Source organism: Cupressus sempervirens, chromosome 11 (genome assembly GCF_028749045.1).
Source record: "Cupressus sempervirens isolate cs-2001-9-10 chromosome 11, ASM2874904v1, whole genome shotgun sequence".
Taxonomy (NCBI): domain Eukaryota; kingdom Viridiplantae; phylum Streptophyta; class Pinopsida; order Cupressales; family Cupressaceae; genus Cupressus; species Cupressus sempervirens.
The window spans coordinates 468,581,561-468,593,797 of NC_143128.1; the positions used below are offsets into that span (position 1 = coordinate 468,581,561).

Here is a 12,237-nt window from a genome sequence, read left to right on the forward strand (position 1 = left end):
TGATAAAGTTACATTGACTCTAGAGGGCAATTCACGAACAGTTACCCCAGTAAAATATTGGGTCCTAATGTTTGTGGTAGTAGTACTCAAGTGCTGGATACAAGATTAGTCTTTAAGATAGTGGCTGAATGATCTTGTCCTTCTATGTTGAAGGAAAGCCTCCCTCAGGAATTTTGTTGATATTGGAAATCTGAATGATTCCACATTCTATAACTCATCTTTAGTTTCTCTTTATTGAACTTTTCTTTTGTATGCATTCTTTGGATTCACTCAATTTCTTACTGCAGAACTAGACAATTTGTAAGCAACATTCATGGCGGAGAATGCGATATTTGCTTATAATTAGTTATTACTTAAAGGACTGTGCAAAGAACCTCAAATTTTGAACTGATCATCATTATTTTGAGAATACGGCAATCTCAAGTGTTTATATATGGTTCATCAATTCATGGTGAAAACGAGTAACAATGGTTCACCCTGGGAGTGCAAGTTATTGATCCACGGTGATGTTCATTTTGCCTTCTGTTTGATATGAAAAATAGCTTGAAGTGATTAAAGTGCAATTGGAGCAACATTCCTGAACTTTTAAGGTACTTGGCAGATTTGCGGAGTCTCGAGCAGACCCAGCTTGTATGAGATTTATAAACACAGCCGCGAGTCCTATTGAGTTTCTGCAATATTCAGTAGACATGTGAATTTTGGTGGTTAAACTTGGCTACATAAAAATCCTCTAAATTATGAAAAAGGGAATATCTAACCCGACAAAAGTAAGAAAAATACTTGGGTTAATTACTGTTCTATGGCATCAACAGTCTTGTCTTTGAAGGAATTGGAGTGTGGACTACAGGAGATTAATGAAAAAATATGTTGCGGGTGGGTTGGTCTGCAGCTGCATATTTAAGTTGGTTAAAACACAGTGTCTGATTTGGGTCTGCCTGTTTTTGGATTCTGGCAGAACATGCTAATTAATCTACAAAATTTGGTGATCCCAACCAAGACCTAGAACAACAAGTGGGCCAAACATGTCACAAATTAGATTTTTTTTCCCCTTCATTTCATTTCTTATTACACTTACTTTTGTCACATAAATAGAGAAAAATCTTCCTGCACATTGCCGTTTATCTATTAATGGTGGGATGTTTGTATAATGGCACAACTGTATTAAGTATTGAAGAAAAGCTTGTAAGAATATTGATAGTTTATTTTTTATTAACTGTGCTATTGCTCTAAAAAGCTTCTCCTTTTCCTTCTTTTTCAATGATGGCTGGTGAGTTTGTGCATGGGAAAAATAGAGTTTTTAAGGTGATTAATAATCTGCTGTTGCGGCTGATGTTTAAAAATTGTGCAGCAGTTATTAAAACCTCTATAGGGAGTTCTTTTGGAGTATTTATATGCTGTATTTATCCTAAGAGGTAAATAATAAACTCAATAATTAGTGGCTTCACATTATTTATAATGATTCTCACTTTAGTTTGTGGTGGTTTTGTTTTTAATTTTTATTCTCTCCAGGGGGTCCTCACAAATTGAGCTTATCTTTTAGTATTAGCCACATGAATTTATTAAAATTTCATGGTTGTTTTGATATTAAATGTATGTTATATTGTTTACCCTGTCTTTAGGTTAAAATATTTCTGTATTTATAAGCTTTTATATGTTTTTGGTATGGCAAACCCTAAACAAAGCCAACCTATTTTTATATTAATCTATGAATTGAATCTACTAATCCAAGCTATAAGTAGCAACTTTGTTTATCAACGATATCATAATGAAAAATGGCATGCAGGTGTGCTTAACAATGCATGCTTCAGTTTTCTGGTAAGTTTAGTATTTATTATTTAATTTTATGCTCTCCATGGGGTCCACACAAGTTGGGTCGAACTTTTAGTATTAGTCACATGAATTTATGAAAATTTCATGGTTGTGTTGATATTAAATTTATGTTATATGGTTGTCCCTGTCTTTAAGTCAAAACATTCTTGTATTCTATTATATGTTTTTGGTATGGCAAACCCAAAACAAAGCCACCCTATTTTTTTGGTGATGGATCTATGAATTCAATCTTCTAGCCCGAAGGATAAGTAGCAACTTACATTAACAATGATAAAATAATGAAAAATGACTTGGGAGTGTGCTTAAGCTCACATTTCTTGGATGCTGCAAGGAATGCTGCCCTAGATGTAGTTGGGAATGCTGCTCCTTAATCCCTGCTTTTAACTTTAAAAGGCAAAATCTAAAGAAGATTTTAAGCCATGGTAGAGGGAAAATCAAATTTCTTTCAATTCTCCCAAGTTCTTCCCAATTAAATCCCTATGCATATGTTGTGTCGAGTTAAATCACAGTACTGAGTAATGCAATTATAGCCGCATCGCAGGTTTATTTGAGAGATGTGTAGGACTCTGCATGGATGGAGGTTGGGCCATGTGATATAGGCTTCTTGCTTCTACAGTTCATGCTTCCATGATTCCATTTACCAATAACATGATATTTATATATTTAAAATTCTTCTTTCAAACAGAACAATTGTTACTAAATGTGCAACCCATAAAATAAATAAAAAACAACGTAAATAAGCCAAACTGATTATATGCAAGTGAGCTATTATTCCTATGGTTGTTTATCATTGCTGGAGCAGTTGGTGGATTTAATAACCATCTTTGAAATGAATAAAAAATGAATGCGAAAGTATTACACCCATGAATCAAAATATATTTACCATCCTGTTTGCCCATCATTTATATGTCTTTAGTGTTGTAATTGAGCAGCAGTGACAACTTTAAGATGAAAAAATTTAAGAATACTCGATGAGCAACAGGTGATGGAATTAGAATAACAATAACCTATTATGTTGACAGGTTCTTGAAGATGATAGATTATATATCATGTTTTTTCTTTGCTTATTTTTCTTATTCTCTTGTTCTTGTTTGCCGGCAGGCTACTGTGTTTTTGTTGATGCAGAACATTCTCTTGACCCATCACTGGCAGAAGCTATAGGTGTTGACACAAAAAATCTGCTGCTTGCTCAGCCTGATTGTGGTGAGCAGGCTCTCTGTCTGGTAGATACTTTTATACGGAGTGGATCAATTGATGCTATTGTGGTTGATAGTGTAAGTACAACTTCTCCCTTGCTTTATTTTCCCTTAGCAGAAAAGTTGAACATGACTAATCAATGATACCGGTGATCTTAATGCTGTTAAGAAGTATGTTTAATAATTAAGGTTGATTTGTTTCAACTGAAAAAACCTATTTAACAGTGTTTAAACAGTAATATATGATCGTAGAATGAGCTCCGATGATTCTAAAGAAAAGTTGTCTTGCAGAAATCTAAATCAGTGTCTAAAATACACTGTTTGTTAATCTTCTTTCAAGGTTATTTTGTTGGGTAAGCATGAGTTTTAAGCTTATAAAGTTATATTACTCGGCAAGGATTGTGAATGATTAATCTGTAGGATAAAGTTGATCTATCATTTGCTATTCATTTGGCTAGAAGATAATCTACTCGTTGTGTAGATTCTATGTGGATCTTATCTGCAGGGTTCCATGTCAACTCTTATAGTTGTAAAGATGATAATGTTTATCATTTGATTCCTCAGTATTCTGTATGAAAAACTTTCTGGGCTACCATTCAGAAAATGTATGGATTATTTTACCAATTCCTGAAACTATAACGTGCTTGTGGGCAAGGCTTTCCTGAAATTCTACATGTAATCAAAAAATTCACTATTGAAAGTTTTGATTGGCTTGCCACTGTATTACATTTAGTTGCGTAGTATGACAGGTTTGAGTAAGCATTTGGTATTTACAGGGTCGTGGGTGTTTGATGTGTTTAAACTTTATATCTTATTGAAGCCTTGGTGGCATTAAATTCTAGATCAAATGGTGATTCTGCCTAATATAGCTAATACAATTGAATTGATGGTCATGGTACAGTCGAAATACTTAAAGGTGTTGGTGCTGTACTTGTTGGTTAGTTTTGCTTCTTTTAAAGCTTTACTCCTGTAGTAGGAGACATAACGTTTTTTATTTTTTTAATTTGTCAATACAATTTTTTTTTGCTATAACAGTTGGAATTATAGTTCTACATGGGTAGCTTGGATAGTACATTGGCTTGCTTTCCATCTTTGATTATGGCTTCAACATTGATTGTTAAACTGTTCCTGCTACTAATTATGCTTTATTTGTTATTATCTATGGATTTGACTTTTGGCTACAGTTAAATGTAATTTTTCTGATAATAACAGGTAGCAGCACTTGTACCTAAAACTGAACTGGATGGTGAAGTTGGGGATACACATGTGGCACTGCAGGCAAGATTGATGAGCCAATGCCTGCGGAAGTTGACGCATGCTTTATCTTGCTCACAAACACTTCTCATTTTTATAAATCAGGTAAGAAGCATTTCAGTTTTCAATTGATTATGTTTATGGCTGTCTTTGGCAAGTTGTTCAATGAAACATGTGAGAAGATGATTATTCTATGCTTCATCACTTCAGGTGAGAGCAAAATTAGGTGGATTTGGTTTTGGAGGCCCAGTAGAAACTACCTCTGGAGGGAATGCATTGAAGTTTTATGCATCTGTCCGATTAAATATCCGTAGAATTGGAGGTGTAAAGAAAGGGGAAGAGGTATATACTTAAATATCCTTGGATTTTAGGAGCTTTTGATTTCTTCAGTTTATAATTTTTTGTTACAAATATTAAGTCCTGAAATGACGAGTTTGAAACTACATATCAAAAATCAGTAAAACATATTCATATGCTTGGGTTTTGTATAAGCTGGCTTCCTCCAAGGCCCATCTTGACTCAGAAGGAAATAGATTTGAGAAAAATGGTTTTTGTGTCAACTGAGTAAACGCAAATATATCTTTGTGGTTAGCTAGATCAAGGTTGCAAGGAAGAAAAATACTGAAGCCCTCATTTAAGTATTATAATTTGTATTGAAATATTCGAAGGATATCTATATTTTTTCCGATCATAATATGCCATTCTGTTTATTTTGAACCAGAAATGTATAATAAAAAAAAACTTAGAGAAACAACAAGGAAGTTTATCCTGGGAAAAACCCTCCTCATCAAGGGAACCAACCCAGCCTCCCAAACTTGTGCGCTTTATTTGAATTGTAATAAGAACTAATACAATATTCTGATAACTTGAATGCTTTTCACATAAACTGATTGAATGTCTTTCACACTGACTGGTAATTATCTATATCATAGATCAGACTCTACAGAGTTCTACTACGCAAGCTCACACTAGAAAGACATGCAACTGACTATATTGCAATACGATTCCAAAAACATGACATAGAGATAATAACAACCAATCTGGAAAGCCATAATCACTGCCTGATAATGAACAAAATTGGAGACAGATCACGATCAATGCCTGATAATAATCAAATTGGAGAATGCAATCTGTGATCTTATGCATACTATACAGCAGCAAGCATACACATCTCTTACAGAAGTGTTTAATGCTCTTACTGAAGAATGCACCTCACACTCACGCCAAAACCTTGCTCGAAGATCAACACAAAACAATGAAAGAGTGCTTTTTGAAGGCGGTGGAAAGTATGGCGGATATGGAAGAAGGTGAAACAATGAGGCTTCATCGTCTCTTTGTATTTGAACCGACCGCACTAACAATGAAAAACCGATAATAATAATGCAGTACGCCAAATATGATGAAACAAGAAACGACTCCAATCACATTCCACATACACCTATAATCATGGGCACATGACGTAGAAGTCCAGTCATCATAGTTTGCACAAGTGGCAAGTCTGAGTCATCATAAAACTCCAAAATGGTGAGGTGATAACGTTCGAAATATATGAAGGATGCCAATGCTGAAGAACAAACGATATGCACTGAGAATGAGAGATATCATACGGACTGGAGGAGATAGCAGAGCTCGCATTTAACCGAGAACACAACCAACCAAAATATGAAATATTATGATATCTGTAACTATGCTTGAGCAGCAACTAGAGAGCTGTAAAGATATGTATAGAACTTACAACAGAGAACTAATAATCAGCTGATACAGGAGAAGCTAAAATTTGCAGAACTGAGATATGAGAATATGCAGCTTGCTGCTACATTATATTTCAACAGTCTCGACACCATTTTACTTATTATGGGCTGAATAATTGTGAGTAAAAATAGAATGTAATGTAAAAGGAAGAAAAATAATTGAACTTGACGACAGCCTCCCCTTATCGTTAACATTGTTTGCAATAATAAATTACTGAACCTTTGTTGTAAAAATGACTCAATAATGGAAAAGTCAAAGTTTACACCATATTGAAGTGCATGACTTTTGGGGAAAAAATTATCTATATGGTTTATTTCTCATTTCATTACTCGTGTAGATGTAACAAACTAGTATAAATATTGATGGATCATGGGAGAATCATTTCATAAGAGATAAGACTTAAAAATAAAAATTTTAGTTTATACTAACTTAATGAAGCTTGACAATCAAATAACAAGCATGTAAACTTCATTTGGTAAGTAAACCTAGAGATTGAAGAACGAAATTAGTGTTTACAGTAGTTTATTTGAAGCACACATCAATGCGTCTTATGTCATGTCCCACCATGACGGATATGAAGAACTTAGGAAAATCATCTTGCCTCCAGAATTTCACAATTTTCCTAAAGGAGCAACCTGGAAATGTGAGCACAGGACAGAGACTAGTGTTCTTCCATTACTGCCAATCTCAACATATCTAATACTAAGCAGGGGTTCTCTTTCAATATGGCTAACTTCACAAGGATTATTGATCAACAGGTATTTAAAAGAGACATTGATTGTTAGTTAATAATGAAATAACAAAATCAGCGATTCATTTGTGAACTGATTTGAGGGAATGCGACCTGTAAGCTTAAGTGCAGGTTAATTATTATTAACAAAGCTGTTGATGTGAGTTTTTGTACCACTACATAACATATTAGTAATTGAATATCTGATACGGAGCATCAAACACACAATTCCTCTCTTGAAAAGTTAATGCTCATGGGATATGAGAATAACTCCAATGTTCTTTACACTTGTGGATACTCGCTCAGTTTTATCGATGTGATTTGCTGGTAATCATGTAGGCGGCCTTATGTTGTTCTTTCAAGGATGACTTGGGTTTTGGTGAGATGGTGATGATTTGTATGAGTGCCAGATGATGTTGATGGTGACAGTGATGGTGGAGGATGTAGTGCCAGATAATGTTGATTGCGCGAGGAAACAATAATGCTTCTAATGACTTCCACCTTCCTAACTTTCTTTCTTCAAAACTCAAACTCCTAAAGTACTTGCTATTCTACTCCTACTCTTATGAATGGAAAGATTATCAAATGGACGGGGATCAAATCTAATGAAAGCTTACCAGCTGCTCCACCTCCATAGATGCAATGATTCAAAGGAAAAGAGAACTAGTTTACCATACAAGGCTCCCTAACCAACGGCTAAGATGCTAGTGGCCTAGTTGTAGATCCCTATCAAACATTCACTAACATCACCATACAATTAGCCATCTACTTCTACTCTAACAACATGGCAAGTATTGACTTTGGACAAGATGTGGTGATAGGCAACATAACTAAACAAAATGCATAATCATTGTCAGATGGTGATTAAAGTACCTTATCTACATTTTTTTGCAACATTTACAAAATGAATAGAAAATGAGCAACAATTGACAATCTACATGGCATAGTCGACCAATAGAAATTGTTACCATCATTAGGGAAAATTAAGAAACGTTCCTTGATTGAGAAAAGATAAAAGTGTACATAAGAAGTGTATGGCATCGCCACATTTTAAACATCTAACACTACGAGAAGCTTAGATGCGTACTATCTTTTTTAAAATGTTAAAATAATATTGGAACATTGATGGGAAGGTGACAAGTATGATTAGGGTTAAAAGCATCTATTTAAGGTTTTTTAAAAATAATTTTTAAATTTTTTTAATATATTTTTCCGTTGGGCAAATACCTTGAAATATTTGACAACTCTAAAATGTTAAGGAAGTTTTATATAAAAGTGGAAGTGAATATGCAAAAATTGTCTATAAACTTGACTATCATGAAGAGTTTTCGTCTTAAAATAATATGTGGATCATGCTTGGACATTATTGAATTACCATCTTCAAAGTAGCCATGTTATAATTCACACCCATGTTGGAAAAAGGGGAAGATGCATTGTAACTATGATTTATTTTCAAATAGCTAGCAAGTAACATGCTTGAGATGGATGCCATTTTGAAATATTGAGAAAATATAAATAAGATTATTAAGAGGCCTGCAAGCATTGTATTTCATTCCTATTAGAAGTCAACAAATTATGAATGTGACAGATTGAACCCCCTTGTCATCGATAGGGATCTTGGTATTTGTAGAGGTTGATTTCATAGGCATTAAGATAAGTTGATCTTAATGTAGATTGAATCCCCTTGTCATCAATAGGGATCATGGTGGCCGTAGAGGTTGGTTTCATAGGCATTAAGATATCTGATCTTATTGTAATTGGCCTATGAAACCCATATTCCTTATTTGTGTTATTAAACTCAGACTGTTTTGTTCATCATAATAGAATTGTTTTATGGGATTGTGGGAAAATCAACATTTGAAGGTAGTTGTGGTTGTTCACTCTTTTGCAAGAAGTAAGGTTGGGTAACCATGATTATTATTAGATTGATCACACATATGATGAATATTAGAGCTTGCAAGGACACCATAAAATAGCAAAGTAACCAGTGACCCCTTTGTCCCTCTTTGGACGCACGTAACTCTATATTTGATGTTGTCACACACTCCAAATATTGCACCCACGTGCCCAAAAAACCTTGATTTCTAATTGTACTAAACACTGTATGATTTGATTATATTTAGTTTGGCTCAAATCTTCCTATTTTTACTTCAATAAAACTTCATTCTTGCAATTTTTATTTTACAAATTGATATATAGGTAAACAAAACTAAACCAAGGTAATTTTTTAGGTCAACTTAATTATTTACATAGCAATTATGTGTCTATCATGGTTATGGGAATTGGACTTGGCTTGCACTTGGAAAGGGGTACCTAGCTTGGGATTCACTACTTACAAAAAACTCCGCAAGACCTTGGCAAGACTTGCAAAGTGAAAAATAACCTAACAATTTAGAGATTTTTGAGGATTTAGAACTTGTCTCATGCAACTTTTATCAAGTAAACCTCTAAGACACAATAACATCATCAAATAGATGCAAATTTGATAACATACACAAGTATATGTTGATCACATAAGTACAAATACAAATTGCAATGAAAGAAATAACAAACATATATATATATATATATATATATATATATATATATATATATATATATATATATATATATATATATATATATATATATATATATATATATATATATATATATATATATATAATTATAAATATTGTCAGATGTATACAAAACTCATGGAATATGAAATCCGTGACATCAAATTTTCCAAATAAATATCAAAACAAAAACAAGTCAATGGCCTAGAGGAGCCCATGTCCCTTCACAAAGGCGTGTAGGGTAGGTTTAGATGAATAAACAACCGTAGCCTTTGCTTGTGACATGTCATGCTCACCAACATAAATTGCGCTTGTGTTTGCTCGTGCTTTATCCTCCTTTGCCATGGCTATAACCTCATTCTCTCAATTTGCTTGGTCGATCCACTTAATGTCCTTGTCACTAAAGATGGGATTTGTAGCCTCGGTAATCCACTCTAGTTTCGAGTCGACCTCCTCTAGAGTGATTAGGGTGGTAACACTATTCAAAATCTCTCTTTGTCTAAGACAAAGGCTGTAATGAACAAATACTATATCTATCAACCTCTCTAGGAATAGTCTAGTGTATGCACTCAAACATACACTAATTATACTCACAACTTGAAGCGTTGCATGACAGGCTCAATATGGAGATGTCAATTCTTTGAAGGTTTGGTGTTTTATTACCAAACATTAGCCACCATCTATTTGGGATAAGAAAAATAAAAATAACTATTCTTATGTCCTACTTTAAGACTTTTTTTTATACAATTAAATCATGCACTTACAATATATAGTTTTACTTCGCTGCTATTCTGTTTGATTGACTTTGCTCATTTTACGAGAGCAACACTCACCTTGTGCATTAGCAGGGACCTCTATTTCATGGATGATAGTGTGGTTATCAGCAACACAATCGCCAATAGTCATCCATACCTGCTCTATAATTGAGTAGAGCCCATTAGGAACCTCCCTAGTAGGAATTGCCTCATTTGCCTTGAAATCAAGGTTGAAGTGGAATGCTGGATTGAGATAACAAGTGGCTGCATAGATGGGCTTGTGAAGCTGGAGGTGTTATCTCCAATTAGTTATCCCCCAAATGGTATAATATTTACTCTCATCTCCTCCATGGATGGATCCAATGGCCTCTTTGGACCTATTTATGCCCCTCATATATGTGCCCCATAGCAAGCTTATGCCTATTAGCAATTCATAAGAGAATTACTAGTGGCTCAGTGGATTGCAAATATTGTGAAACATTAACACGTAATTGTGAATGAAATAAAGCAAAATTTTAAACGAACAAAAAATATAAATATCAAATTTATATTAAAAGTAAAACATATTATAGAATTTATAATAAAAATCACTTGCACAATCTCTAGTTAATGGGCCCAAAATTCTGGCTCGTAAAAAAAGCAATATGCCATGTCCATCGCTACAATAGTCGTATCACAGGATGAGCTAGTCCACTCCTCAGCAACAAACAAGTGCCTCAAAGCTGCCTTTGACTGAATCAAGGAATACAATGTGATGAAATTTGTGGTAACTCTTTTGATTCAAAGGCGAGCGAAGTCCTTCTGCCTCATATATTGCCTTATTATGCTAAGGATCCATGTGCGATTGTACATAAATTTGCAGATGCTTTTGGTCTTATCTATGCTTGTCCTGACCCATACAAGCTTGCCAATACCCTCCAACATGAGTACAATGCAATGGGCAACACATGGAGACCAAAATTTGCTCGGGTCACTCTCCTTTTAAAGTTATAATCTGCTCAATTGTTGGTCACCACTTGAAATGTGTTCTCTTCACCCACTTCACCTATGACTTGCTCTATGGCCTCACATAGGTATGTAAGATTTTTGCTATGTGTGGAAGAATCAATGGACTTGAGGAACGTGGTGGAACCTGAAATCAAAACAAAATCAGTGATCAATCAATATATCATAAATTGCAAATATTGATCAATAAATCAAATTCAAATTAGTCAATACATTTAGGGAAGTAGAATGATCAATCTCCTCCACTGTAAACAAGACCATTTAGGAGTGTCGTATTCCTCCTATCTGTCCATCGGTCATGATGGTGGACCCTTTTTGTTCTGAAACACATGCTGGTCCTGTGATTCAAGTTTTACATCATCAACTGTTTCTAACAAAAGTGGGTCACTTAGCTTAGTATCATTTGGAGCTTTGAACCCCGCCTAGAAATGGTTGCATCTATCCTGCCTTGCCAACAAGGAGACCTGTCACAAATAGTTTAAATAAGATAGGTGATAAGAAATCATTAGATAAAGAAAATTTTAAATTTTAAATTTAAAACAATTAAATAAAAAAGAATAACCTGGCTGCAAACAATGAATTGTTGCATCAGTACCAAAACTTGCCAATTCCTTTTTGATCAGCATCATGTACCTCTTTGTTCCAAAGTTATGCTTTCAAGCAAGGGTTGTGAACGAGGAGTAGTGCATGACTCAAAATATGGATCGGTTTTAGATTTCCAAACTGTACAGCAAATGCTGATAGTGTCCTTAATAGAAGTGCAAGCAGAAGCACTAGAATGTTATGGAGACATGGAAGAAGTTTCTCCAACGCAACTTCCGGCTGAATGGGATCCAATACTTGCCAACTCTTCCCATTGCCTCTTCTTCATTTCATTCAGCGCTTTAAAAATTTTTAACTTCACTTGGCATTCAGAAACAGCCTCTGCAGTTACTTGGTCGCACGGTTTAGTATCATGGTTGCATATTCCAGTAATATGGTATTTCAATTCAGTGATGCCATCAATAAAATTTTCTTTACACATTTAGTCTGTGCTTTTGTTCTACCAGGAAAAATCTTTGGTATTTTTCCAAGCTTCATCCTCTGACCTTGTATAGTGGTCTTAGGCTTAGCCTTGGTAACTTTCTTCGAAAATAACTGTAGGGTTTGCCAATTGT

The 12,237-nt window shown here is 34.5% G+C and overlaps 1 protein-coding gene across 1 annotated transcript in view; it reads left to right on the top strand.

Annotated features, from left to right (window-relative positions):
• The window catches only part of LOC149530412 (uncharacterized), a 76,905-nt gene that overhangs the window by 48,784 nt on the left and 15,884 nt on the right, over positions 1-12,237 (top strand). The window contains exons 5-7 of the mRNA XM_089809068.1: positions 2,932-3,104; positions 4,239-4,385; positions 4,491-4,622. Of these exons, the coding sequence (XP_089665194.1) occupies positions 2,932-3,104; positions 4,239-4,385; positions 4,491-4,622 (452 nt within the window). The remainder of the gene's footprint in view (positions 1-2,931; positions 3,105-4,238; positions 4,386-4,490; positions 4,623-12,237) is intronic.